The 25,321-nt window shown below is 36.7% G+C and overlaps 1 protein-coding gene across 1 annotated transcript in view; it reads left to right on the plus strand.

The window, feature by feature from the left end:
• Window positions 1-25,321, plus strand: part of LOC123314905 (lachesin-like) — a 488,081-nt gene that overhangs the window by 295,010 nt on the left and 167,750 nt on the right. The window contains exon 3 of the mRNA XM_044900355.1: window positions 14,804-15,011. Coding sequence (XP_044756290.1) covers window positions 14,804-15,011 — 208 coding nt within the window. The remainder of the gene's footprint in view (window positions 1-14,803; window positions 15,012-25,321) is intronic.

The following is a 25,321-nucleotide window of genomic DNA, read 5'->3' on the forward strand; positions in this document are numbered from 1 at the left end:
AATAAGATCACGCGTTAGTCAGTTTGTTTACGCTGGCCTCTCGGATTTGGATAGACTATAGGCATAGAGAAACTCATTGTCAAATTGAAAAACGCCTATTTCGCAGAATGATCGTTCCAATAATGCGAGCTACTCATGAACTAGCATAGGAAATCCCAGAGAAGTTGAAAACATCTGAACCCAACTGTAGATCGGCTTTGGTATCATTGTCAACTCATCAATACAGTGTAGTGTTAAATATTTCAACCGGAGGATGGGGCCTTAAGCGAAACCTGTCCCGCAAAGACTGAACCAAACCTCTCTGCAAACTCCTACATACCCATTTTGGCTCCCAGATTTAATTACTACCTGCAGTCAACGAATGTACCAAAAACAATTTTTCAAGCGACTGCAGGCGAGTCAAGATGGTTCACTCGGTAGACCAAATTCGGTCAGGAAATAATGTAGACAGTAGCTTAGAGGAGGAAGTGAATGAGTACTTGAATGTTATTTTTGTTTGTTTGATTGAATCACTTTGTGCATTTTCTTTGAAGTTTTTCTTTAATATTTGATTAATGTATCCTGAACAAATTAAGTTTTTCCAAACGGGTATGTAATTCAATTAGTGAGTGCTCGAGTTATAGAAGACGAATTTTGAGATTGCTATCATCAGCAAAAACAAGAACAGCTTTCTCGTCAAGCAGACAGACATGACTGTACAGTTGAGTCATTTCGTTCGCATCATAAAACCCTGAAGTTCTCATTAATCAACGACTCTTTCAGTTCGCTGAAAGCTTCCTGTTCTCCAGCTCGATGTTTGGATAAGTCTTAATGTTTCCTAAGCTTCGGTCCCACAAGTTTCCGAAGTAGTTCCGACAACGTGGCAAGATTTGGAATCCACTTATCAATGAAGTTCAACAACGCCAAATTCCCTAAATTAAACTGGCGTTCTTGGGAGCTCTAAAGAGGAAAAAGAAAATTGTTCACAAATTGCAGATGAAATTTCTACACAATTTTTTCTATATCTCTAGAACAGATTTTGTGACTCAGGTTTTCCACATAAAAAAAGTTAGGCAATACTCACTAATATTATAAATGTGAAAGTCCGTTGGTGTGTTTGTTTGTATGTTTAACTTTTCAGAACTCCGGAACCAAATGTCTGGTTTTGATTAGTGTAAAGAATTGATCAGAGAAGATTTTGGTGTGCAACTCATTTTAATATAATTAAGAGATGAAGAAAAATGATCTTTCTAAATAGGTCATGCATAAAGCTGTTGATTATATGGCCGAAGCCATATAAAGAATTGATTCGAGTACGGTTTTGTGTAAAATTAATTCCTTTGTGATGACGAAACTACGACAAATTCAAATATGTATATCAAAGCCAGTTTTGTTGTTATGAATATGCGTGGACAGATAGATTTGAGTTAAATTGAGGTGCTTTTCAAGTGAGAGAATTTCATACAGCATGTTTCAAATTTGAGATATGACGTCAATCAAAGCTCGTTTAGAAAATCTTCTCAGAAATAGACCTTCTTCGATGGACAATATTTAATTTTCAGAAAGAATAGACGGTTTTCAAAACACTATGAGGCTCCAAGACTTTTGACGCTGTATTTGGTTTCTAGCTTTGAAGCCGACTTCACAATTATGGCTGTATTTGTTCCCCCAACAGACCCTCAATTTGACAGTCACATCAGTTTCTTGACTGAAGCACCTGATCATCCTCATAATGTCTGATGTTATGCATTGCGTCCTAATTTTTCGAAAAGTTGTTCAGTTCTTCTAACAATGAAATGCACCATATTGCTTCCATCCTATCGTTTATCTTCTACAGATCTCCGTTTGATACAATGAATTTCTGGCATCTAAGAAGGTGAAAATCAACTGTGCTCAATGGTGCGACACTTGTGAATGAAGATTTTATCATCCGCTTATGAAAATGGAGCATCACAGAACTGAGCCTTGAGGTACCTCAGGTTTCACATGAAGCGAACTGAACTGACACCATCCAGGACCACATGAATTGGTTGGAAAATATCTTTACCCACTCATGCAGATCTCAGTAAAATCTTGATAATAAGTCTCCTTCAGAATTGATTGATATCGAAGAAAGACCTCAGATGTGTCGGAAACAACTGATCTCGATTCTCCATAGCGCTGGATAGTAGTTGTCCACACACAACTGAGGAGGTCGATGGGTGCAGCCATATTACCTGTCACCGATTAGAACATTACTCTCAAGGTATTCAATCATACTGATATTCATTGCTGATTTCATCACTTTCGCCAAAACAGGCATTATCGCTATTAGACGATGGTTTGAAGGAGACATAAAATAAACGTGAGAGCTTATGAGTGACGAAAGTATTAAATTTGTAGAGCCATCCAAAATTGCGCTAGAAACCTGCCGCACATTCGAATTATAGAAAACATGCAAGATTCTGGACTGGATTGTTGTAAGAAACGAACCATAAAATCTTTATTGCATCTGTTCTTCTGATATGTAGATTTTTTAGAAACCATTTTTTATACCCAAATACTAGACAGAAAAAAACTGCATTTGAATCATAATTTCTGAGCGAAATATTTGTCTTCCTGTATTCCGTCGAAAAATGGACGAGATTTCGTCAGTTCATACTACCTATAATTATCCTTTCTCTATTGAGGTCCTTTATCCCGTTTCGTTCTATTTCTTGAAAATATTTATTTCCACCTATGGAACTACTAAACAATTAAATGAATAATTTAATGTATCATTTTTTGAATAAATACATAAACAAAAGAATAAATACGTGAAACTTTGCCAATTATTGTTGATTTCCAGTTAACATGATTACAGGATTCGCGTAACTTGAAGCTTTCTGTACTAGGAACTATAGCTCTTGTGAGTTCTTAACTCAAGGAAATCCATTAACTCAATGAGGAAAGAAAATTAAATGATCTCACAGAAGGTTCTCCTTCATAACGACTATGGCACCTTACCAAATGGTTTTCAAAGAATTGCAAAAATTAGTGCAAAATACACTATATCCGATCCATTAATTTCTGCTATAATACAAAAACATGAGATATTTTTTTTCTTATCCTATTCCTCATATCTCACTGTGCTGTATAATCTTTCGTAGTAGTTTTTCAGGAAACATTTCTGATTATAATATAACCGAATATATGTCGAAATTTTTATAGCAGCTTTGTAAGAACAACTCTTTTATATATATTATATGTACCATTCTCAGTGGAAAAGTATCGTGAAAAGGTAATAAAATTCCTAGCTACACTTCACTGCTTATAGGTAGGTACAGTCGATCAAGTCCACATAACATTTTATATTTGGCACGCGATTCGATATTGTTCCATACAACCACCCATCAAGCACAAAATCGTTGATTTTTCAACTCTGCACCTCAAGTAACAAATGACATTTTCCCATCTTCACGAAGTTCAAGCGAAGTTCTGGCTCCGAACAAAACTTCCAAAATGAGAAGGGGATTAGTAAATTCACAAGGACCCTGCAAATTAATTCGTTCTGCATGGTATGAAAAACATGCCATGCAAGTGGATAAGTTTTCGTGCTACGAACTCAGGGCTTATTGAGTGATTAATTGATGTGAGTATAAGGCTTAATAGAACTGAGGAGCTCGTGATTTGATAACATTTTAATCCCAAATTCCTGGAGTATGGGCATGAAATGCAACTCGCATGGTAAATGGCCAAAACTGTAGTAAAAAAAATAAAGAGTAAGTTGCCAAAATTTCAGAATTAATAGAATTCGGTTTGGTTTCGTGAGAGTATTTTTTTTTCCAATCAATACAAGGCTACTGTGACGCGTGAAATTTTCTTTATTTTCAGGCTAAAAATCGAATACGTACAAATTACATTAAATAAGGAGGGAGATGTGAGAATACCCAAAAATATTTCTCCTTTCAACTTTGTTACATGCTCCAAGAATAATTTAGGGAATATTTGTTTTTCCAAACTCAATATCAAATTTAATATACCGGGTGTCCCAGAGCTTTTAGGCCAGCAAATATCTCAGTTTCCTGCGGAAAAAAAAAATTGAAAAAAATACTTGTCGTAGGAGACCATACGCTCTTTCATGCAGCATAGCAAAATCCACCCCCTGACAAACAACCCCCGAGAAACCACCCCTACCTTTTGTTTTTCAAATGGCACCCCCATGTTTGTTGTGCTTCAACTTACAGTTTTTTTCATTTCTCATTCAATGATGTATCATGGTAGCTAGAATGGCATGCAGAATTATGGAAAATAAAAATACAAATGAAATACGAATTTATACGCTCAGCTGTATTGTTACTGCAACATTATACTAAAGAAAATGTTTTATAACATAAATTATAATAAACAAAAAGTTCTAACATTTTATTGACTCTTTTTTTTCAACATCCACTTTTTCTTGTCTCTACAATGTGGACTAATTCGATCAGTCCAATTAACAGTACCCACTAACGAATTCAATTTTATCGAGTGACTATCTTTACAACTACATATTATGATATATCATTGATTGAGAATTAAAAAGAGCTGTCAGTTGAAGCCAAACAAACATGGGGGTGCCATTTGAAAAACAAAAGTTAGGGGTGGTTTCTCGGGGGTTGTTTGTCAGGGGGTGGATTTTGCTATGCTGCATGAAAGAGCGTATGGTCTCCTACGACAAGTATTTCTTTCAATTTTTTTTTCCGCAGGTAACTGAGATATCTGCTGGCCTAAAAGCTCTGGGACACCCGGTATAAAATAAATTGCCAAAATTGATATGGTTATTATATAGGTACTACAAAACCAACTTCTCTTAAGATTAGATTGTCCAATCATAAGATTTCAATGAAGAATCTATCTAACAATCAATAGAACGGCCCAGGTGGAACATCATCTACTGGATACAGGACATAATTTTGATGTGGAATTAGACAATGTTACTTTTTTAGAAGAAGAGAGAAAAGGAGACTATAGAAAAAGAGATGTTTTGTATCAGAAAATTTGATGTTCTGCCATGATGATGCAGAAAATTTAAGTAACACAGTGCCATCTTATCTTAAATTTGGATAAATAAAAAGAGAAGAATGTTACTAGTGTGCCGATTGTTATTATGACTCCCCCTATTTTAGGTTAATGTGTTTTTATTCTGTGATTGTAATATGATCTCATTCTCTAGTTGTCCAGATGACTTACAGAATTTTCAGGTTAAGTAAAATTAAATTTGGATGATTGTTCGCAAACTAATTATATTATTTTTGTGAAATTGGAGTGGTTAATCCACTCAATCATTCTATTTATAAGAGACTTCTTAGTTTTAATAGGTACATAGTAGTGGGTTCTCAGAAGGTGGAAGGAGAAATATTTTTGGGTATTCTCACATTTTCCTCCTCACCTATTGTAATTTGTACGTTTTCGTTTTTTTAGCCTGAAGAAGAGAAAAATTGCCCTCGAAACCGTAGCCGTGTATTGATAGGGAAATGAAAATATTGTTACGAAACCGAACCAAATTTTATTGAAAAAAACCAAAAAGATATTCATTTTAATTTTTCCGGTTCCCGAAAAGCACAGACTAATTAATCAGTCTAAATTGCTGTTTTCCCTCATTCCATGAATTTGAAAGTTTTCATATTAGATATATGGTTTTTCAGCATTTCAGCAGAAGCTGCGGAGGTCTGAAAATATTTCACGAAGAAAGTCTTTTGACAAAACTCCAACATTCAAATTTTTAGAACAAAATTATGATTAATTCTCTATAAACATCCAATAGACCATCATGGTGAATCACCCTGTATAATATCCATTTTACTTTGTTACTTGTTGAATTTCGAAGGAATTTCCCCATTCCTAATCATTTATGACAAATATGGTCCACCCCACATCTTTTATTGCAAGAACGACAAAATCACACCCGACTGGAATTGCCTGTGTATAAACCTTCACGAACAATACGCACATAGACTCAATTAACCCTTGAACACTTGATCAGACAACAATCAGAACTGAGTGCAAATGATATTATGGTTGTGGTGAACAATCATTAGATTCGAACCCTTTGGGGAATTAGTAATTTCGTTGTTTAGTCATGTTTGACGCAAGTACATTAATACGGTTCACGTGAACATAATATTTTCAAACCGATTCGCTCCTATTATTATCTCCGGAATTCTTGGTATCTCCATTTTAATAATATAATGTATTGATCGAACATTGTGTAAATACTAGAGTTATTACTTTTCTAATTTAATTTGAAACCAATTGTTTGAAATGACAACAAACGGAAGCACTCTGTACCTCCAAAATAAATTTACAAGGAAAAAAATTCTTCCTTTCCTGAAGGCTCAGGTACACGTGGTGAATTTACGAGCTACAAGGCGGTTTTTTTCACAAACAGCTCGTAAACTAGTCCAGTGTACTAGACACACTTGCTCCGTTAGCCACTTGTAAAAATGCTCTCCACAAAGTTGAACTGCCGGTGACTTTACACGCCATTCGGCTGATTTTGAGCGGGCTAGCTTGTAAACTGACCACGAGTACTCATAGTAGCTTGCGTAGAAGTGTTTAGCATCATTAACACTCCAGTACTCGCGCGGGGTACTACAATACCCCAGGCTCCACGTATTGCTTATGTATCTATCGGACGCGCGAGTACTGGAGTGTTAACAACACGTCGTTTCTACTCCCAAGCTAGTTGGCTACTGAGCAAGTGGGAAATTTGGTGTGTAGGTACTCGACCACTAGCGCACTCGCCGACTAGCTTGCTTTTTACAAGCCAGTTTGTTTGCTTCGAAATTCGGCCTGCGTACTTGACCCTTACGAGTGGTGAAAAATTTACACGCCTTTTGTCGGACCTTGAGCGAGCTAGCTTGTAAATTATAGTCACGTGGACTCACAGCTTCTTGCGCACAAGTAGGTAGTAGCATTAACAGCCAAGCTACTAGCTAGTTATTCATTTATTTATTTATTTCAACAGAACAAGGGTTGAGGTTGGTTAAACCTATAAACCAAAAAATACAAAATAACTTCTGAAAATAAACAATTGATTCGTTGATAGAAACCTTAAACCAAACAAAAATGAGTACTGGTTATCGTGCAGAGCGCCAATCGTCCAACCTGTTCTTGAAAGCGTTCACCGAGGGAGCCTCAACAACAGTTCTTGGAGGCTGATTCCACATGATAAACACTCCGTTGGAGAGAACCATCTGTCTTGTTGAGGACTTGAATGCTTTCTTCTGCAGTTTGAAGCAATGGCCACGCAGGCTATTCGTATTCAGCCAATACATCACCTCCTCCCCAAAATGACCATTCATGGCGCGGTACGTGAAAATTAGATCACCCCTGATTCGACGTTCGGCAAAACTAACGAGACCAGAAATGTGAAGGCGATCTTCATAGGATAGGCGAGGGTACGTGTATGGTTGGCGCGTGGTCCAACGCTGGATGGACTCCAAAAGATTTTTCATCGAACCTAGTTGATGGCCACCACACCTGTCTAGCATACTCCATAATGGGACGTATGTAGGTTTTGTTCAGGAACCCCCACGTTGAAACACTGCTCCTTCCAAAAGTTAGGTAAAAAGCAGGTAAATCATTTGTCTTGCTCTCCCTGTAACCGCTGCCACATGGTACGACCAGCATAGATCCGAGTCGACAGTGACGCCCAAGTCGACGTCCAGTATGGTAACTTCGGGTTGTTTTTGCCAATATAAAGCAAGCAACATTTGCCGACGTTCAGCGGTAACAGCCAGTCATGACACCGCCTGAAGAGGACATCGAGGTCCCGCTGGACAATATTTCTCTGTAGAAGGGGGAGGGCGAACAGTTTTGTGTCGTCAGCGAACGAGGACAGGGCTGACTGAATTAACGGAGGCAAGTCGGAGATGTACGGAATGAATAGTATTAGCCCCAATACTGATCCTTGGGAGACACCCGAAGTGACTCGCTCCTCAACCGAGGAGTAAGCAGCGCCCACCCGCACACGGAACCTGCGATTGCCCAGAAGGATGTCAGCCATCTTAAAAGTTTTCCTTTCACTCCTAGGTGCTCCAACTTGGCGAGAAGTCGTCTATGCGGAACCAGATCAAATGCCCTTGAAAAATCCAGGTACACTACATCAACTGAAGAACCGGAATCCACAGCCTTGGTCCACTCAGCAACGCAGAAGAGAAGATTTGTTGTTGTAAAACGTTGAGGGACAAATCCGTGCTGAGACGTCGGGATCAGCTTGTTGCTCGAAGAACAACTCTTGATGCGTTGCAAATTTTCAGCTCAACAGTCAATAGTCACTCTAAATCTTTCAATTAAAACTAGAAGGAAGGAGCGGAGGAGGAGAATTGTCTACGTCGAACACTATAAACACTATACTATATTCACATCGCAGATATTGAAATGCAAATAATAGATATGGAATTCAAAATTAATTATAACAAGATGCGATATGGTTTGTCAAGTGTGACGTGTGACCCATGTCTGCTTTCACGAAATCCCATTTTGCCAACTTCGAATTTTCACCAAAGAAGTCTGTTACAATGAACATCATCAGATATGTTGAATCCATCCTAATGAAAGAGACAATGTACAAGGAAATTCCCATTTTCGGGCTCAAAACTGGAAATTTATTCCGCTTCGTGACAACATGTATTCATATTATTCATCTTGAGTAAACTTAGAAAACCAGGGTAACTGAGGAAAACAAATTTGAATACAGGCAAACGTTAATTAATGAGATATTAAATAGAAATTATGAAGGCGGTTTAGGTCGCATCCAGGAGTTTCTTAGAATATGCAAATGACGGTTGGCATCTTCTGGTGTTTGAGAAGTGACGAATATCTTGTAAATTAATCTACATCCCTTTGCTGATCCTATCTTTCAGAATATATTAGGATGATTTTTATGGAAAGGGTGCTTACTTTCAACATATTACTACAGGATATATAAGATATTACTCATTAAAAGGTTAATTATTGGCACTTTCATTGGAAAGTTGGTTATCTCCATGGTGATAGCAGAGATATTGGAGCCAGGTAGTCCATGAATCAACAAATATAATATCGACACTGAAAACGATGACAGCCAGTTCATGATTTTTTACTAAACCGGAAACATTGAATTAAAAATTTTCTTCGCGATTTATTTTTCACGCCCAGTGTGGATGGCTTTCCTTCGAGTGGTGTGAATACTTTGAAAAAATATCGTTATCAGAATTAATCAGAAAGCATAGAAGTTCATTTATTCTGTATTTCCTTTTTTGTTATGTTTTGTTTCTTATCGGGTTGTTTTGGCTGAAATAAAATAATTTTGGTTTTTGCTCTCTTTGGAATGAAATCGTTTCGTTGGAACCAGTCGTAAGTGTACATATACACTGCTTGTCTTACTTCCAACTCCGCATCTGTAGTACCCGGTTTACACGCAGTCACTACTGCTGCTACTCGCGTTGTCCGTTGTCTTACCCTATATCACCAGACAGCACTTGAAGCAAGTGACCGTTTATATGCGTCTCCGTTTCAGTCCATTCTTCAATAATAGAGAACATCAAAATGCGACACCGCCTTGTTAGTTCTGAAAAATGGGCTAGAAATTACTGATAGAGTTTGCCAAAGAATACCGGAGCTTCATATTCCAACATGGAGAAAAACAAAGTCACTATCAACAGTATTTCCAATTTCCTTAGGACCGTTTTCAAATATCCCTAAATTTTAAGTAACACCTAGAGTGACGATTTCGTTTTCAACCAATGTTTAGGAGGACACTTAAACGCTAAGGATTAAATTATAAGGGCCCCAAAGTCCATAACCGTTCGATCCTAAACTAACTGACTGCTGATTTCGACATTTAATTCACGACCTTCAAGTATCATTGACTTATTTTCTTTCAATCGAGTATAACTTCTGTAATTTTTTTTTTCAGATTTTCTGATGCCCTTCACAGTCATTCAGAAAGTTGTTTGATTTAAGGATCTTAATTCCTAGATCATAGTTATCATATTGTTCTTGGGTAACTGCAAAACAATTCGTATCAGTTCTAAATGCTAATAATAAAAAAAACGATAACAATGTAATATTTAAAAGGAGTTTATACCACGGGACTTTCTCGTCATCCGTATAAGGCGTAAAAGGAGAAAGACTACCAGAATGTGGGGTGTTGCCAGAACACTCGAACGAGAAGTAGAAGTTACGAATATTACGTTTCTACTTTCGTTGAAAAAATGGCAGTACTTAACGAACGTCTTTTTTCAATTTCACTAGGATACGAATTGTGGCCAATGGCGAGACTTTCCGAAAAAATTTTTCGCGTGGAAATTCATAGAAGAGATAATTTCACCTCGGAAAGTTAATAACATGAATTTATCTTGGTTCTTCAGGGATATTTTTTTTTATTTTTGTTTCTGTATGACAAATGAGAAAATTTCTGACTTTCCGAGCTGAAGAACTGACAGAATCGAATTGAAATGAAAACACCATATAAATTAGTGGTTTTTGAAGTAAGATTTTCATTTTCTTTTTTTGAACTGACCACTAAAACGATATAGACCCCTCTTAAGTGTTCGCAGCATGAAACAGACACTGCTACTGGCTCCACCAGTCCTTCGACTATCAAGAATATTGCCACCGAAGGGAGCACCGAAGTGGCACTGGCGTGAATATAAACTCTGAATTGACGTGTGTCCATACTCGCCCTTCCCACTTCTCTGTATATCGCTGAAATTGTGTTTTTATATGTTTTGCTCAGCCAATCAGTCTATCGATGATTCTGGAATGTCAGGGATTTGAAGGAATAGGAAAGCGGCGTATTAAACCGTTCCTAGCAATAATAACCCCCTCTTCAGCTGTTCGTACCCTGAACATCCTCGGTATAGAGGCTAAATTTACAGAATACGCCTTTTCTGTAATTGAGCCACGAATTTTGTACACAAGGAAAGTTATTTCCTTGTTTTCATTCCCTTTGGAACCCCCTTTCTGCTACCAGACCTGTGGAGATTCACCTAGGTTTCTTCTTCAGCGCGTTGAGTTAAGTAATTGCATTTTCACCAGTTTTTCACCAGTACTAGTTGGTCAATATCCACAATCATAATAATCATTATTGGAAATTGATCGCAAAACCTTTGCGAAGCAATTATTGGTGCCAGGAACCCGGGAGATGTTTAATCTAAAATTCCCTAAATTCAGTACATCTGATTATTTGATTTTAAATTCATCATTCAATTCACTACACAGCAATCCTTATCGCTCTATCATCTGTTTTTATCTTCTGCGATAAAAGCGTGTCGATCAGGGATATTCATTCCGAAACTCTTCAGAAATAAATTCGTATTTTGAAATTGCAAATTCACAGTATTGTAATCTCCAGTGTTGCCATAAGAGTTTTCATACCTCTGTTCATCGATATGCAGGAATAAACTGTGTCCCGTATCAAGTGGTTGTTTCCATAAAAGTATTCATCTTCTCCCTGCTGAGCATTTTGATATGGGTTCTCTTCCCTTATTCCGTCACCCCCCATTTATTTATTTATCATTTCATTTGCAATAATCGAACTGCATGAATTGTACAAATCAGACGGAACTGACAGCTGACACCTTAACAAATGTCATCGAAAACTAAGACGCCAAAGATAAACATAGTAAGCTGTGGTTACTGCGCCAAAATTCGCCTTATGAGACAGAGGTGGGGTTCCACTGATTGCTCCACTGTCGCCCGAACAAAGGCCGAGTGTGAAGGAAGTCTTTTACAATAATAGAGCGTTCACGTCAAAATAATATTTTACTAGTGAGACAATTGAGGAAGGCGAGGAATTGAAGCTTTCACGAAGAAGCATTCAGCATCACAAACTAGATACTCGATGAAGTTCTGAGGAAGCAATCTTGTTCAGGAAATATTCTCGAAATCCTTCAATTTCCTGAGACATATCCACAGTTGGGTAGATCCGAAATTCCTTAACCCCCAAGATGTTTTGGAAATTCTGTTCGTTGTACTGAGCTTTTAGTGTGATTTGGTGAAAATGAGTACTACGAAAAGAAAAAGAAAAATACAAGAAGTAGAAGTTTCACTAAGTGGTAACCGATGCCACTGCACTATCCCTGCCTGAGAGTCATTTATCGTACTAGTTTTCGAATGTTTTCACTGAACTTGAACCAACGACATTCTCAGGCACACGGTTGGTGAGAAAAATGTGATTAGATTGATATAGGGCACACTTTCAAATAACTGACTCAATCGAAAAATTGATTGAGCGTGAGGCCTGAGTGCACGCTGTAGTATAGCGTTTGGTGGGGCGAAGCGTCCAGCGAAAGCTTCAAACACGTGTTGAAGAATGGAAGTGTCCTGAGTACGGCCTTTAACAGCGATGGATGTAGCGTTGACCCGCACCACTGCTCGAGCTTCAGATCAAATTGGAGACTAAGCATATCATATACAAGGTGTTGACTATCAAAAAGATCTTCAAATCGGCCCCAAATTAGAGGAACGTTGCGAACCTAAAACAAGTTGTGATGTCATCAATGTATATGAGAAACAGAAAGGGTCCAAGGTGATTGCCCTGAGTTACACCAGACTGGATCACATATGACGAAAATAAAGCAGCTCTAAATCTAACCCTTTGACAACGACTATTTCAGTAAGACATTAACCAATAAAGCAATATGCTTGAGATACCAAATGCTGATAGGTCCCTCATCAAAATCTCATGGTTAACTTTGTCGCCTTAGAAAAATCTGTATATATGGCATCAACCTTCCCCCTTTCGCCAATCGATAACATATTGAACAAAAACAAGGTTTGATTCAACGCTTCAAGTTAAGAAGATATCTCTTCGCTATTTCTCTAATACTAGGTACTCAAAGATATTTGGTATGGCACTAATAATAGAAATAGATCTATAGTTTTTAATGTTTGTTCTTCCTGTGGTTTAACTGTGCTGCACTTTCATTTCAGAGGGAAAATTCCCAAACTTAACGATCTATTAAACAATATCTGAAGAGGAAGTACTAGGAATGAAGAACAGCTCCCAAGGAAAAAGTCTGAAATCTGGTCAGATCCAGGACCTTGTTGACAAATATAATAATTTATTTTCAGTTGATTTATACATATACAGTACCATGAGCCAACAAAAGTGTATTGAACATTTTCTGAAATCATCCCACATCCTCAAACTAATGAACTGGGATCATATTTTGATGGGACAGTTTTGTGTTGTAAACGATACTTGTTCCGTTTGAAGAATGCTCCAGAAAAAAGACTATACTGGAATATAACAGTAGAAAAATGTGTACCGCTTTCATCTTAATAGAATCGATATCGTTGAAACTTTGAACTCTCTTGGTAGAAAATTATGTTGAAATTCTAGAAGTAAACCCGTAGATTGATCTGAGAGTGTACCATCCTACAATCTTCCGTCCCAACTTAAATTGTATGACACAAGTTATCTCTTCGATTTGAGTTTTTGCTCTGAAGTATGGAAAGAACAAGTTAACTTGTTAGGTATAAAATAAATATACACAGCTCATAGTGCAAGATATTCTGAGTAAAGTTTTGAAATATATTTTCCCCAATCAAACAAACTTCATACTTCAAGATGAGTGTTATTTTTACATTTTCAAACTCAACACGAGATATTTCTACTTACGTTATTTTTATTTCACGACCAAATCGATATCACCACTCGAGGGAAATTGAAATATAATATGATGTTAGAATTTACCGAGATGAAAACATGTAAAATGTTTTCCCCTGTATTGAACAGGGTCAAAGAATACTTCTTTCAAAGATTTCTCATAATGAAGGCTGCCTTGATAAAAACCCATTTTCAGTTACTGCTTTGGCATATATCCTGAACATATTGTGATGATTATATAACTTGATATTTTGGATAACAAAAAATATTCAGAATCATAATACTGGGAAATACTTTCAACTAATATATTGTGATTAAGACTGCATGGAAGCACTATTAATGCTCATTAGTTTAGCTTCTTTATTCTGCAAAATTGTCATATTGGTCTGATCGTCTAGAGATATTTGTGTGTATCTGGGTGTTTCTATTTTTTTTTTTGTTAAGATAATTTGTGGCAATTGTGTCACAAAATTCTTTTAGTTTATATTTATTGAAGTGAAAAAGACACTGATTTTTCACTGATCTTATCCTTCTTATGCTAGAATAAATAGGAATTTTGAGGTCACTGTTTGTTACCAAAAAATGTTTTCTTTCTGAGCACATGTTCGCAGTTGCCCCTTATTCGTTGAGCAGAAATACGCTGACTAAGAAAAAAAATGCTTTTTCCAACTAACTATTGTGAGATAAAATTAGCAAGGCATTCTGAAAACCCTCACTTTCATAGAAATTTTACTTTATTACCGAAACCATGATGTTTGTCAGGGAAACATGATACATCATTAAATGAGTATTATGAGTTTCTCTGAAAATATCGAATGAAAATTAGAGTGTTATATTTGAAAGAGTGAAGTGAGTGAGAGGACGAGAAACTCTGAAACACCTTGTATTTTTTCTACTCGAAACTTATCCTTGATATCTCAGGGATATATTTTCACAATTTCAGCTTCCTAAAGTATAAAATGTCTTTTCTGTACCTATTTCATTGGTTCCATGTTTTTGGCGAGATTTTGGCCACCCACCCTGGGAACCCTGAATCTAAAGTGTACTGAAAAAAGAAATCATTCGAAAATTTTTTTTATTACAAGTAAATAAATTTCTCTGTGTAATTAGCGTAATATTATATGGAATTTATCGCATCTAATCTCGAATATTATCTCTGAACTGCCATGAAAATCGTAGAATTGAATATATTTTGCGATTAATAGTTGACACGTTATATTTCAGGTGGCCTGGGTCCGAGCTGAAGACCAGACCATTTTAAGTCTACATACAAAGGTCGTAACTCACAATTCACGTATCAGCGTTACGCACGACAACCTTCGCACATGGCATCTGAGAATAAAACAGCTTAAAGAGACTGACCGTGGGTGTTATATGTGTCAAATAAATACTTCGCAGATGAAAATTCAGAAAGGATGCTTGGACGTATATGGTGAGTTGAATTTCTTCCTATGTGACTGATTTTTATTTCATTTCATTCCGGTGAAAACCGTTCGTTCCAGAAGAAAATTAATTTGATTTTTTATGACGTATTTGTCGATTTTCCAGTAGTGGATCACCTTTCAATGAAGGATCTGAAATCATCAGATGTTCTCGAAGTAAATATATCTACATATTTCCAATAAAAATTTCCTCTGTTTCAACTGGAAAGGGTATGAATATGAGGGCCGCATTCAAAGTACGCTGCATTTTGCGTCCAGTCCATAGATTAAATATCATAATCAAAGATCTTTATAACAAGTTTAATCGGAAAATCCAATTATTACTTATTGGCTGCAAAACTTCAATAGTCATTCTTTTTTCATCGAAAACGAGCCATGCGATGAAGTATTATTGAATGAACAAATGAATTAGTTATCGTTGCACCAAAATAAATCTTCATAGATAACAATTAGTTGCAGCAGAATTATTTCTTTTGGCATATCTATCATCTTCAAGACATCCAAAATGAGCCTTTTATCGACCTAAGACATCTGTTCTTAACCGTCTGCAATGCATCGTACTTCTAAATCTTAAGGACGTTTTATAAAGGTAGATACATATTGGAACTGAACGATCATCATCACCAACCTTCGGGTTGGTGATGATGACAATGAAAAATAGTAGAGCATGTCCAACCAACCACCTCCTCCTGAGGGGGAACAAGTGTGGGGATTCTCACTCTCCTTAGCTCGAGACCCACCTAAAAACCCTGAACTGCTTCTTGAATATTGGTTCCGGGCATTTGCCTATAAACCGTTCATCTCTTAGTCGGTTTTCTTCTCACACGCTATCGTGCTGTGTTTATCCTCTATTGGATAACACTTCATTGGATTTTTCAATAAGTTTATGTTCTTATTTCAATCTCTTCTTAATTGATCTCCACTAGTCTCCTGAGTTCTTGGTTCGGATGGTTTTTCGCTGTTTCGAATAATTTCTTTGCTTTTCTGTTCATGAATTCCGTTATGGTTTCCCATTTTAGGTCCCTATAAATCTGTCTATTCTTGACAAACCAAGGTGCATCTATTGCACATCGTAGCAGCTTGTTTTCAGGGGCCTGAATTATTTTGATGTGGCTCTTTGCCGCGAAACCCCAGGCAACTGATCCATAAGTCAGTTGATGCCTAGCAACGGCTTTGATTATCTTCAATTTTGTCTCTTTCGACATGTGGATTCTTCTTCCTAGAGTCTATTCATTACTGCTTTCGTTTTGTCGATTGCTTGTTTGATATGACTTTTCCAAGTAAGTCCTTTGTCAAGCGTTATTCCTAAATATTTAGCTTCATTTTTCCAGTCAATTTCTTCGCCGTCAACTTCTAGATTCGTTGTGGTTCGCAGTCTTCTCTTCTGTAGTAATATTGCTTGGCTCTTTTGTCCATTGAGCTTGATTTTCCACTTTATGCACCAGTCATTTGTTTTATCAATCGTTTCTTGTAGAACTCGTTCTATTACTTCTGGGTTGCGGTGTCCAGTTGCTATGCCTGTCGTCAGCATATAACGTTAGCATGGTTCTTGGATTCTTCGGAATATCGTGAATGTATATGTTGTACAGAAGTGGCCCAAGTACTGACCCTTGGGGTACTCCAGCCTCTATATCTCTTGTTGTGGAGCATTATCCTTCCTCTTTCACGTAAAATCTTCTATTTTTGAGATAATTCCGGATCAACTTGCATATTTTGATCGAATATCCAGCACATCTCCAATCTTATATATTAATCCTTCATGCCATACTCTGTCGAATGCTCTGGCGACGTCTAGTAAAACAAAACCTGTAGCTTGTTTATTTTGGAATCCCTCTGAAATGTATTCTGTGAGCCTTAATAATTGTTGCTCTGTTGAATGCTCTCTTCTGAATCCGAACTGTTCTGGTGGTATTAGTTTCAGATTTTCGATTTCCTCGTTTAGCGTCGTGGCTATTATTCTTTCTACTACTTTTCCTAACGCCGACAGTAGACTTATCGGTCTGTAGTTATTATTACTTATTTAATACTGGCAAGCGCTATTGAATACTATCCAGCAAACAGTACTATACTGAGTACTACTGAGTACTATACAGTAACACAGAGCGCCACGCAGTATGAAACGATATTTGATTCAATCCCCTCCAGATAGAAACCCAGACGAAGACAATAGCATGGCTGTATTCGAGTTCGAATTTCGGACAGTTCGAGAATTGTTCTAGAACTGCCCTAGTATCGAATCCTATGCGCAGTTCTTGAACCATTCTCGGACTGTCCGAAATTCGAACCCGAATACAGCTTAGGGTATTGAACTCTAAAAGAACTGGAATGGCCTCTTAGGTAACGAAATACGATGAAAAGTGTGTCCAACTGAGACGGAAGATGTAGAGCAACCCATCTCTTTCTAATGGTTCGGCAACCAATCGAATAACCGCATCAGACGTCAGACGCAGCAGTCGTCTCAATTCAACCCCCCGGGTTGTTTTTCTTTACATCGTTATAAACCAATTGACAGAGCGCAGAGAGAGATAGATTGCTCTACATCTTCCCTTTCAGTCTTCCTCAGTTTGCCTGCATCGAGATGCCATTCCAGTTCTTTTAGAGTTCAATGGCTTAGGCGGTTTTGTCCGAGACGTTTCTCGAGAGTAGAACCGTATCGGAGAGTCGTCAATTGGTTTCAAGTAGACCATGTCAGACGTAGCCTTATGAATCGCCAGGCGTTTTTAAAACCGACTCGAATAGTCGTCGCCTCGGTTTTTATGAGACGTACAGTCATCAGTGGTGGTATGTATATGGAACATGTCAGACGCGGCGGTTTTATCGCTCTATTCACGACCTCACACCGCCTTGTATTTTGGATATAAACCGACGCGATTAAATCGACGCGTGTGACATCGACCATCGACCAGACGAACGCTAGCGGGAACCGTCTCGGTCAAAACCGCCGCGTCTGATATTACCCTTATATGTCCCATATTTCTCTAATTCAGAATTCAGTACGCCGATTCGCTTTGCGAACAGTATGCGTGTGACCAATTGAGAAGTCTGGGAACACGTTCAGATCAACGCAGAAATGATGCCAGCCGTACAATAATCAAGATCACGCCTAAACGGAGAGGCAATGAATACAATAATAAGGATAAATTCAGATGCATACTTCCCGCAGTTATGAATATCAACAAGTGTTACGATCTGAATTAAACTAGCCAGTTTGCCATCGTCAGGGCCCCAAATCAACCACTTTCCTAATTTCAGTTTGTTAAAAACTTATACTTTGAAAACTGAAGTCAGCGAAAAAAAATTAAGAAAAAAAGATCGTAGAAAAAATATGTCTCCAACTAATCCGTAAAGTGTCGACAGAAGTCAGGTTTGAAAAAGTATCCCGATCAAAAGTATATAAGTTTTCTGCAACATCCTGCATATTATATGATATTAGGTTTCATAGAACTTTTGAATTTTTTTTTCTACAGAAATTTAAAGAAAGAAGCATTTATAGTCAATCATGAAACAACTGATTGGTTGGTCCTTGATTCAGCCAGCAGTGGGCGCTCAAATGCCTAGATACGGTAATAAGAAACCATCGAACCTGTTTAGAAACAAAACCTTAATTAGGCGTCTTTCGGCCGCATATTACTTATGTTTAAACTGAGTAGAAATAAAAAATTCCAACTCTTCTGTCGAAAAAATCCATTATTCCAGAAATTTCGCTATTCATAAAAATTTGTTTCTATATTCGGCGAAGCGAAAATATGCTGTCCCTCAAACCTCAACACCTCTAAACTAGGTCATGATTTGGGTTGACCTAGCGCCAAATATGTCACGGCTTATTATAACTTTACGCTATAGAATATGAATATGTTCTACGGAAAAACTGGAGGAACATAAATTTGATGCACCTTTTTTTAAAAAACACTCTATCACAATCAAATCTTCAATATTTCTCAGCAGAAAACGTAATTTAAGTTTGAAGAGATATTACCCAAAAAGATGGTATAATGGTAAGTGTCCATCTGAGATAAAATCTCTAGAGAAACTTTCGAGATCAATCTCAGGGCGTTGTTTAACTGAGCACTTGAGTCACGTTCAGTCTCGGAGACTGAGTACGAGTATTGTGCTGTATCGGAGAGTGCTTGAGAAGGTACACATTGTATAGTACAAATATATGAGATTATGAGGCTTGTTGAAACATTTTTGAGTTTTAATCAGCGCTGTATTGTCGGTTCCACGTAAAAGTCTTAAAAATTACCTATTTCTCACAAGTTGAATTTACTTCAGACAAAATTGAATTGGAAAATATGAAACAGTACAGTAACTGTATATTAAAAAGTGCATTTTTGAATGAGGAATCATCAATACAGAAACTGTGCACTTCTCTATATATCAAATACTACATTTTTAGAATGCAGAATCACAAACACAGAAGTTGTACAGTAAATATGTATCAAATACTACAATTTTTAATGCAGAATTATCAATACAGAAACTGTGCGGTTTCAGTACAGCAATTTCTGTGCTGCATATATTTGGAACTTGCAGTGTCTGTACAGTTGCTGTATATTGTATTTGTTGGGATGTGATCTTCTGAAACTCTTTATGTTTTCACATCCCCAGTCTCTGAAACAAAATCAATTAAAAATTGATTTGGTCCTGCGTGAATTTTTGCACTAATTTGTCAGGAGCAAATCAGTAGGAGTAGATCGTATTTGGATTTATTTACTCAGAAAAAACTTACATCCGATCATTTCAAAATTGAATTTATGCACGTCTCCGTGTATTGACAAATTAATGTCGATTGAAAAACTACAATTTAGAATTTACTTATAAACTTTTTAGGGTTTTCACTCCCAATCTCTGAAACAAAATCAATTAAAAAATGAAATAAACGATTTGCTCCTGCGTAAGTTCTTGCACTAATTTGTCAGGAGCAAATTAACTAGAAAAAATTGTTGTCAGGCAACAATTTGAAATGTCTATGTTGAAATGTCATGTCTAGTTGAATGTTCATGTCATGAAATGTCTTTAATGTCATAACCATTGTGCCATTGCCATAACCACAACTCATATCAATTAATATCACAAAAATGCCGAAAGAGAGAAGACTGGGTTTCAGGAAGTAGTATTTAGAATTCAGGTCCGCTCGTAGGTAACCCTGATAGTCTAATATCTACAATCATTCAGACGGAAGCGAACATGTTCAATGTAAGTGAATTTATATAATGTTTCATTTGAATCTAAACTCATATTTAAGCTGAATCTTTCCACAATCAGAAAGATTGAGAATGAAGAGGATGACAAAGAATTTCCTTTTATTGAGAGACCCAAACAAGTGATGCATTTTATTTTAGGCTGAACGAATGCGAAAAGATAGTACAGGATTTTCGGTGTATATCATAGTAGATTCCAGAAAATTAATTTTTCTATTTTTCATTTAACCTGTCCTATACATTGTGAATATCTTGAGGGATCAATAAATATATAATTAGTACATCGAAGCATGAAAAGTAAACAGCCATGAATACGGGCCAGTTGTCCTGTCAATTGTTAATTCATGTGAAATTTTTGTTTCAAGGTGAAGTGAAACTTTCTTCAATTCTTGTGAATACCATTGATTCAGGATGATTTTTGTTGAAGAATTCAACACTCTTGTAATTATCCGAATTTCTTTGAGAGATACCCATTCCCATATACTGCATCATATGTATTTCCTCTTCGGGTTGACTTTTTTGAAATCTACAACTTCAGCCATCTACAACCTTCAGCCAAAGAAGATAGCCAACATTAACTCTCCTCAAGCTACTGCATATTAATATGTCAATCATTCAACTTTCTTCCATAGCAAAAATTAATATATTTAAAAACTTATCTATTTTCCATGCAAATAAATAGATTTGGTATGCTTTCAATCAGTTTTTATAAACGTTAATTATGTTCGTCGCATATTTTCGACTTCATATATTCCGAGGAGATTCGACATTGTGATAGAATACGTACAGCGGAGAACATGGCGCTGATATAAAACCCAAGAATGTTTTGACAAGCGATATAACCCCACATTTTCGTACTATACAGAGTGGAATGTGTCAAATTTCCATGGCCCACCGAGTGCTAAAATAAAAGTGAATGGAGTATAGAGCGAGTAATCGAGTCCTTGCTGAATCAACCATGACCCAAACTAATAGCAGATTTGCTACACGACTGAAAAACCGATTGAGATAATGGACAGGTGATAGTAAAACAACCAAAATGAAAGTCTTCATTAGTTCTTTACTAAACAAAGTTACTTCAGAAAGTTACATATTTCGATCGCTCTTTAAACTCCCTATCTCGACTCTTCAATTAGTAGGATACGTCAAAAGTCGATAATTTATGACTGCGTATGAAGGGAGCTGCTGTTGTCGAACTTTCTGAACAAAAAAAGATCAACTTGCCGAACCACATAAGCCAATATATAACTTTTTCATCGAAATATCGCTACGCCTTGATAGAAATAGAATAGAGTCCACCAAACTATCAATCATGGTGAAAGAATACCCGCCCAGTTCACGCTGTTGGAACACTTTTTGTAACAGTATAGAAAGTTATTGAATCATTTTGAATCAATTAATCAAACATGCTCTGTGTGAATTAGACGAGCTTGATTTATCAATCTTTTCCTTGATGAAGGCCTATAAAAAATATATTCACTAAGTGGACCTTGGAATGCTAGTTTTCTTCTTGAGTAATTAATCGGCCAGGATCCGAGTGACTTTTAATCCGACCCAAAAGAAGAGAGAGGAAAAATTTCTAAAGGAAATGCATTCGTTCCATTAATATTTCGACTAGCTAGTTCATGGAATCTCGGAAAGGATGAATAATTAACTGTTGCAAGCATTGGATACGACGAGCAATCAGTAACGTTATTCTAGTTGAAGCTTCTCCCTTCCGGTTTCGAATTCAGAAAAACGTTTTTGCTAAAGTAGGAAGAATCTGAATTGAACAATCAATATCATTTTTCTAAAGAATTAAGGAATTATGTGGTATGATTTACATTGATATAGGTTTATTATAACCAACGTTTGCCTAGCATTCGCCAGCCAGGAAATCGGTTGTTGTCACTAACCGACGAAGGTTTCCTTTTGAGTTGCAAATAATTCGAAACGTTGGATGAGATAATGAAATAAATGATGAGGGTAGTCCAATAAACCCTACTTCGAATTTTTCATTATCAATTATTTCACATCAACAAATATGCCATTGTGAGAGCTCTTGTGTGATACGCCGAATTGTATTGTACCCCTTTACACTGTAGTTGGGAAGCCGACGATGCCAAATCGGAATTTTCTCGAGCGTCGTGGGGACCTAGTGGATTTTGAAGAAAGAAAAAAAGGTTCTATGTTGTATGCTCTTATAGCGGTGGGAAAGCGTCTCAAGGTTCTCAAAGATGTTAAAAAGAATCGTCAGGTGTACAGACTCGAGCGTGTCAGATTAAGATACTGTATATGCCTTACGTGTCTCTGATAATTAATTCATGTTAATCTGACAGTTTGCCTGGTGGGGCTGGCCGTACGGAAGAGTTGAAAATGGCAAATTTTTCGAGCATGTCAGATTTTCCGAGGATGTGTTGATTGGACCCGAAGCTATTTCTCAAAGGATTGACAATTCTGACGTTACACAAAAAATCTTTACTTGTACAGGATGGGCAAAATTGGTGATACCGTAATTACAACTTTTTGAACCCAAGGAGATGGGGAAAAATGCATGGCACATTACGGTCGTCTTTTTTCGAGAAACTAATAATGCCGTCAACTGCATCACTCTATCTTCTTTTGTTTTCGAGTTATAGGAAAAAATTAAAATTTCAACTTTGGTGTTTTTGTTTGAGCTAGGTTGTTGAAATGAAAACATTATACAAATACTTTATTGATAGCAATCCAATGGCGTACTATGATTTTTTCCAACAGGTATATTTGCTGAGCTATAACATACAGATGTATGTTTTCTTATGAAAACAGTAGTTTAAAATGACTTAGAAAGACTGAGGGCGATGTATGATATATTTCTGAAACGGTAAAAAAATGGCGATTCTTTTAAGTCATTATAAACTACTGTTTTCATAAGAAAAAACACAACTTTATGTTATAGCTGAGCAAATAAACCTGTAGGAAAAAAATCATAGTACGCCACTGGATTGTTATCAAAAAAGTGTCTGTATAATGCTTTCATTCCAACATCCTAGCTCAAACAGAAACGGAGATAATGACTAAAAAATCACCCAAATTTAAATTTTGGCTTATAACGCAAAAACAAAAGAAGACAGAGGAATGCATTTGTGGCATTATTAGTTTCTAAAAAAAAGACGACATGAGTCGTACATTCTCCTATCTCTTTGGGTTAAAAAGTTGTATTTCAGGTATCGCCAATTTTGCCCACCCTGTACATACACGTGCGTGTCAGATTTTCATAAAAATGGTTAATCTCGGTGTTGCAGACGTGTTCACCAATTAATCTGACACTAATCAGTTTTGAGGTGATAAAAAGGTTTTTTTTGAATAACTTCGTGTATCTCTAATCGTTTCTATACTCATTATGAAAGTTGTAGATAATAGAATTCTATAAATCTTTTGTATGATGCAGTATTACACACTCTACCGTTTTCGAGTTACGGCTGTTTTCAATAATCCTATCTATCCATCGTTTCACTTACTGACGATTGGTAACCATTGGTAACCATTCTAAAATATATCTACAGATAGATCATAGAAACGAAATCACATGCATTTTCTATCTTCAGTAACTGAAACAATGGATAGATAGGATTATTGAAAACGGCCGTTAGAGGGCGATAAGGGCGAAAAGCTTAGCCACACACGCGAAAGGCCAAGGTCAATGTAGAAACTCAGTCTATTGTACATTCGTTGCCATATATCTCAAAAACTGCTGAAACTCATACATAAGCTATATTATTTCATAAGTAAAAATGTATTGCTGGAAAAGATTACTCAATGTGATTGATTGGTAAATGGAAGGATGCTAAGGGTAGAGGTAAAGAGAAATCCAAATACAAATCTCTGTTCATTTCTTGCGTTCCAAGTTTGTGACCCAAAAAAAAAGGCCTGATAAGAGGATGAAGATTCAATTGAATCGGGAAAAGGCTCCTGTTTACTTTAGCGCCCCCCTTTCTGTCTTCGATGTTTTCATCAATTTCAATGAATTCGAATATTAGCCTTAAGAGAACTTAATGAGTTAACGTTTTCAGTTAGTATATTTCGAAAAATGTGTGGAGTTAGTTTAGGTTGGGACAGTGAAAAATCATATTTGTACCTACATGAAAATACCATTTTAAGATATTAATTAATAGCATAAACGATTGGATTTAGATATTCAAGTGCTGAAGAGGGAAAATGTTACAATTAGACTGATTTATACCGAATATTCGCAATTTTCATGAGAACTTTAAGAAATCATATCTACCCAACTACAAGTCTCCCGAAGTTGAGACATGTACCAATCGATTTTTCATACAATGCTTTATCTATGAAAAAATCGACGACAAAATCGGAGGTGGGCACTAATCTAAACTTTTACGTTATTAATTTTTTCTAGGCCGGACCTGAAAAAACATCAGTTGAACTATGTTGCAACTAGTAGTTGTGAAGAATCAGAGCACTCTAAATCTTGGTTATAAAGACTATTTTTTTATAATAATATTTTTCTGACTCACCTCCGTGTGCTCTTTCTACCCTTAGCTTTCGCTCATTTACCAATGAATCATCTTGTAGAAAGCAAAAAGTGATTGAATGTCTTATCTTTGTGGAATTTAAAATTTCTAAATTGTTCAATTGTGAAATTTCATCCAGACCAATTTCTTCAAACTTTATCCGAAGTTTGTGTGGTTAGTTCGAGTCGAAAATATATATATATTTGAATTCTAGATTGTAGATTTAAGGGGAGTTCCATTGAACTGCGACCTGAAAGTCTCATCAGAGCTATTTTCGCCACAACGTATCCTACAGCTCGCCCGGCGCTTCTAGACTTACAATAAACACTAGTGCCTTAAATGTCTGCCAGGAGGTTGCTTCCCATAGAACAAAAACTTTCGTGTCATAATCATTTTTGTGTTTGCTAGCAATGACGAGGCATTTCGTCACCAGGATTCGGAGTTTTTGTCTCCTACAATCTACAATCGTCGTTTTCTGCTAGACCTATTTTCATTAGGTGTATCCTGAATCGGCAATGCCCTCTAAGGGATCCAGTAAGGAGGTGTAGCATAGTACAGATCCTCAGATCTTGCAATATTGAAGTTTCGAAAAAACTCTTCGGAATT

Source organism: Coccinella septempunctata, chromosome 6, assembly GCF_907165205.1.
Source record: "Coccinella septempunctata chromosome 6, icCocSept1.1, whole genome shotgun sequence".
In the NCBI taxonomy this organism is placed as follows: Eukaryota; Metazoa; Arthropoda; class Insecta; order Coleoptera; family Coccinellidae; genus Coccinella; species Coccinella septempunctata.